Below are 6,235 nucleotides of genomic sequence, written 5' to 3' on the forward strand. Positions count from 1 at the left end.
TAGAAGATCAAATGTATATTAATAAACAAATAAAAGAACTAGAATATTTATATTATGACTTAGATTTAAATATAAGGATAGGAATAAGTAAAGAAAAAATAGAAGAAACAAGATCAAAAAGATCTGATTATAAAGAACTTATGGATGATGAAAATGTTTATAAATCTTTTGATGAGACACCTTTTGATAGAACCATAAAACATGAGACATTAACTTATGGATATGGTTATCCTCCAAGAGGAGCTTATAATAATTATAATAATCCACCAGAAAATACTAAATATGTTTCTAGAGGAAGTGAAAGACCATTAGAAAATAAAATAGAATTTCAAGCAACTAATAAAGCACAAATATTAAATATTACAGCACATGATCCACAGACATGGACAAATGTTATAGATGTATGGAAAAATACTATAATAGGACATTTTATTATAAATTTCTAAGAAATTGAACCTTTAGATATGTATAGGTATTTAGAAACATTTTTAGGAGAAAGTACTAAAGCAATGTTAGAAGCATTTAAAACAGAAAGAAAAGAAGAATTTGAACAATTAGTAAGCCTAAGAAGTAATCCTTATAATTTTGTTAATAAAATTCAAATATTAATTACTGGAGCATATCCTAATTCAGGACATATGAGTATACAAAGAAAAGCAATGAGAGACTTAGAACAAGCTAGAATGAATTTCTTGGGTTTGAAATGAACTTCGATTATCAAGATAATATTCTGGTAGACTATATTTGACATAATAACTATCTTTTGTAGCAGATTTATCAGTCTGCTGTGTCTGATTTTCTATTCTAGTAGAGGAATCAACAGTCCTCTGAGTCTATTGGGCTTTTGGCAAGTCCACAGCCTTTAACGAGTTTGATAAGTTTTTACCAGTTACCGTTTGAACTTGACTAACTATTGACTTCTTGGGCTCAATAGTACCTCTAGATAAACTAAGCTTTAACTCAATAATTTCTTTTTCAAGTTCTGTAATATTTCTTTGTAATGAAGATCTTTGTGTCATGAGATCATGGTTTGATTCATTAACTATACTAAAAATTTTTTGCATGCATTCACAATGACTATATATAACATGGTAGGAAGCGTAGTAGGATTGATCAATGACCTTTCTCATGAAGCGTACAATTGACAAGTTGTAAAATATTTTTTACTACTTTTTACTATACATTTTTTGGTACCCGATGCATGTGAGGATATTTTAGATTTTCAAATATACAAATAAATGGATGATCGACATATAATAAAAAAATAAAAAGGCAGAAGCTTCCAACTTTACACTGATAGCCATACCGATGTGCTCTCATCATCAGCACGCATATCAACAAAAGCGTACGTGATGCTCATAAATGTTAATGACGTGTATCGACAGAGTCAATAGTGGGAAAAAATCCGTAAATGAAGTTACTCGCAAAAGTATATTTACCAACTAATTTTTGTCTATAGAGGGTGAATGATGAATTCAAACATCTAAATGTAATACATCCTTATCTATATTGATTAATTCTAGAGTAGCACAATAGAGCGTTGCACCATGCACACACAGAGAAGCAATCAAAGAATACAATCAAAATTTGACATTTTGATTATTAAGAATGTGTGAAATGACAATTAAGACTCATTTAAAAAAATGCCGAGAAATAATTTAGATCAACAAACTCTTGATTCACAACTAAATGCCAGAATCTAATCGAAAAAATTTGAAATTTCTAAATCTTATTCAATAAATTACCGAAAAAACACAAGCTATATTGAGCGTTTAAATAATAAAACTACTAAGAGAAACCTAATTTCCGTAGATGATAAATGTACGAGCGAATAAAAATTAAGAATAAGAGAAGCAATAATGTAAGGTTGAAAGTTTGCAAGACCATGACCATCTCAATGCTTTGTCTAAGAATCGTATTAATCAACTTGATTCTTGAAAGTTGTCTTGAGACAATATATAGATGGCACCCAATTATTTTTCCACACACACACACACAAAATTCGTTGCCTACAATTCACCCTTTCCTATAATGGTATATACCTTCTTTATGAAAACAAAGAACTTTAAATATTATGTTCTTTGCTAGATTTGAAACTTTCAGTATATTGTTCATGCTTTGCAATATTTGGTTATACAAACTTTCCATTTTGCATACAAGTTCACTTATAAAAGAAAAAATGCATTTAGCTCAGGCCCATATCAAGTGGCCATATTGATTTTATTAAGCACTGCTTGCACTATCTATGATTGAAAATGATAATACATTCAATAATTAGGAATAAATTTTGGGTTGAAATTAATAATCGTGATGTCATTGTGATAGTGGTGAGTATTGAATCTTGTGAATTAACAAATCCTAATCTACTGAGTATTTATTTGATATACATCATTTGTGGTGCATAGATATTTTAATCTTGACTTCAGTCGACATTTATTATCGGTTGTATTACCGTATAGAAAGGGTTGTATTTTTGTAAAATATGAGAGGTTCCGTTATGCACAAATATGAAATGTCAGAATTTTGAATCAACCCAATTTAGGCCCTTATTTTTTTACATTTGAATGATTTCGAACCATTTGCTCAATAATTGTAATCACAAGTCTTCTAAACAATATTGCAATATTTTCCTATTTGTGTTGACAATATTAGCAGCATTTCAAATTTTCTTTTTCTTACATTTTGCCTTTAAAATTCTATTTTGTCTCCACTCAAAGCGTATTTTATCGTACTTTCTCCCAACCCTTGGAACATACTACAGCCCCAAGTGGCGAAGAGCCGACATCGAGGTGCCAAACCTTCCTGTCGATGTGAGCTGTTGGGGAGTCTCTGAAGGATGAGAACCAACTATATATATGCGTGTGTGTGTGTTTGTGTGTGTCGAAGTGAATGTTATTTAATAATAATTTAAGTAGCAACCAAAGTCTGTCGTAAATCTATAATGACAATCACGTCACTAAATTAATATTCATGTTACACCTCAATTATATATGGGCATGCTTCCACGTGCATGTTATCACAACTGAGTTTGTCATCAATTTGATGAGAAACAAATTCATGACAAAAGTTCAAAACGGGTAATTCAAGCCAAAAAAGAAAGCTCATAATGAATAATAATAATAAATTTTTTTTAACCGACATGTTGTTAGTCATACACCGTTTCACTAATATATGTGCTAGACATCAATTATAGTCATATTTGTTGCTAAAATCTATTTTATAATCAAAATGGATGAGTAATAAATCCAAAAGAAAGGTTCTAATTAGATAATTCGAGCTAAGTAAAATATTAATTCTCTTTTTAAATAGTCACATTGTATTATAACGTTTATAACTTATTTGAGTCATCGGTCATAAATAAGTTTCCATGTTATAAAAAAAATAATAATAATAAATTAAAAAAAAAAAAAAGCAATCTTCTCAAGACTAAACTACCAAGTCGACAATATAAATACACAGATAAATAATTAGACTTGTCTAGAGTTGAACGTGTAATATACTTTATAAGTGTTGTAAAAGTAATACTTGAAGATAGATATTAATCAAATAAATGTGAATATTAATTAATTGAGAATTAACAACAATTAAATACGTGCATGAACAAGAATTTTGTAGTATTTATTACAATTTTAATTGGGTTTCATGTGGTGAAAATTCACAAGGAAAATGAATCTATAAGTATACATTGATGGTAACTAAATAGTTGGCAAAATAATTCATAAAATATATTTTTTAAATAGTTAAAGCAAGTACGATACATAAATTAGCGTGCATATTAATTAATTTAAAATTAATACCAGAACGACAATGAATGTTAAATCATTTATAGTAAACGTATAAATCGGATGCTAATTAGCATGTTTGAAGGTGAATAATGATATAGATTCTTTAATGTGAAATTCTAATTAACTTATAATTAGAATTAAAACACTAAAATGCATAAATGGGGATGAATATTAATTAAATGAATGTTAATTTTAATTAATTGATAATTAATCAGGAAATTCATACATGACCAAGAATTTTACAGTATTTATTACGATTTGTAATTGAGTATCATGAGGTGAAAGCACATAAGTGAAATGAATCTATCAAATGCATATTGATTGTGACTAAATAGTTGGCAAAATAATTTATGATGATATTATCTAAATGGTTAAATAAATTAAATACATATTGAAAAACGAAAAATTTATTGAAATAATTGAATCGTGATGGGGAAAAGAAAGGACGATTCTATGATGATGATGATAATGTATTATAGTTGAAAATGAATACTAATTGAATGAATATAAATGTTAATTAACTGAGAATTAATAACATGAAGTACATGAACAAGGATTTTGTAGTATTTATTACAGTTTGTAACTGAATTTCATGTGTGAAGCACACAAGTGAAATGAATTTATCAAATGTACATTAATGATAACTAAATAATTGGCAAAATAATTTATAAAATATTGTTTAAATAGTTATATCAAATACTATACATGAATTAACGTGAATGTTAATTAATTTAAAATTAATATCAAAGAATATATACGTGATAATGAATGTTAAATCATTTATATTAAATGAATATAATTTAATTCTCAATTAAGTGAAATTATATGCTAATTAATATACATGGACCTGATTAATGAAATGCATTCTTGAATACTTTATTCTAATTAGAATAAAGTCACTTAACCAAGCTTAAAAATAGGAAGCGAAGAGATAAACTGTGTGTCAGAAAATGATTGGGTCTTTTGGTTTTAATATTTCAAATTGTCTAATCATACGTCGACACGTACCCTATTTGAATTTAATCTTGGATATGTAGCATGATTATTCTAAATAACTTATAATTATAATTAATAATATAAAATGCATAAATAAAGATGAATATTATTAAGTGAATATGAATGTTAATTAATTGATATTTAATATCAGAGAATTCATACATGAACAATAATTTTGTAGTATTTATTACCATTTGTAATTGAGTTTCATGTGGCAAAGCACATAAATGAAATGAATATGTCAAAAGTACATTGATGGTAATTAAATGGTTGGAAAAATAATTCATGATAATATTGTTCAAATTGTTAAATAAATTAAATCCTTATTGAGCCCCTGTTTGAGTCACATTATTCTAAAAATGAGAATGAAAAATATAATTGTTATAGGCTCCACACAAAAGATAAAAGTCAAATATGGTAATTTGATGTGATAGATAACGACCATATTTTTCATTTTAATAAGGAAATAATAGAGTTCAAACAGGGAAAATGAAAAGTAAAGTATCAATGAAATAATTGAATTGTAGTGTGGTTAGAATCGTTCACGAAAATTATTCTCACAAAAATTAGAGAGAGAGTCTACTAAAAAAATATTTTTTTTCCCCAAATCAATATGTTCAAAGGTAACCCTAAAAGTATATAACAAATAAAGATGACAATCGAGTCGACTTTGCCAAATTAATATTGGTGTTACACCTTAGTTATAGGCATGCATCCGCCGACTATTGCAACCGATTTTGTGACCAAAATTGATGAGAAAGAGATTCATAACAAAAGTTAAAAGTAGGTAATTCGAGTCAACAAAAGAATATATAATAAATAACAATCTTTATTTTAGATAGTTGTGTTGTTAGTTTCCATTAGGCTTCAATTAAGTCATGCTTCCAAGTGTTACAGAAACCGATTTTACGATCAAAATTAATGAGTAATAAATTCAAAAGAACTATTCAAAGTAGGTAATTCGAGCTAAACAAAAGATCAAAGATCAATTCTCTTTTTAAGCAGTTACGTTAGTAATCATGTTATAATGTTTTTGAATCGAATAACATTCATGCAAATTAATTCGCAAAATCCAAAAAAATAGTCTTCAAGACCAAGTATTTCACGGTAGAATATGTAATATGCATATTAGTATTTCAGATAAAGTACAACGATCAAGAATTACTTTGTGAATTCCAACATCAATGCTTGGTAGCTAAGATTACATAATGAATTTTTTTGTTTTAAGAAATAAGTTGATTAATGACATTACAATTTAATTTAATTTCAAGAAAAATAGAAATAAATAAATTAAACCCAGAATAATTAGGTGAGTTGAAATTAAAACAATGTAGGACTAGAGCATTACCACGTTGACTTCATCCAATCATGGGAATCTACGAAACTTTCGGGTCGGGTCATCGTATCAGTGTCCGAACGAAAAGCCTTAGCCCCTTAGCCCCCAGTTCACACAT

At 27.7% G+C, this 6,235-nt stretch overlaps 1 protein-coding gene across 1 annotated transcript in view; it reads left to right on the forward strand.

Moving 5' to 3' along the window:
- The window catches only part of LOC111404556 (protein NETWORKED 4A-like), a 6,667-nt gene extending 5,757 nt beyond the window's left edge, over positions 1 to 910 (forward strand). Inside the window, exon 4 of the mRNA XM_023033348.1 lies at positions 812 to 910. Within this exon, the coding sequence (XP_022889116.1) occupies positions 812 to 910 (99 nt within the window). The remainder of the gene's footprint in view (positions 1 to 811) is intronic.
- Positions 911 to 6,235: the final 5,325 nt, after the last annotated feature.

Source organism: Olea europaea, chromosome 11 (genome assembly GCF_002742605.1).
Source record: "Olea europaea var. sylvestris chromosome 11, O_europaea_v1, whole genome shotgun sequence".
NCBI classification, from domain to species: Eukaryota; Viridiplantae; Streptophyta; class Magnoliopsida; order Lamiales; family Oleaceae; genus Olea; species Olea europaea.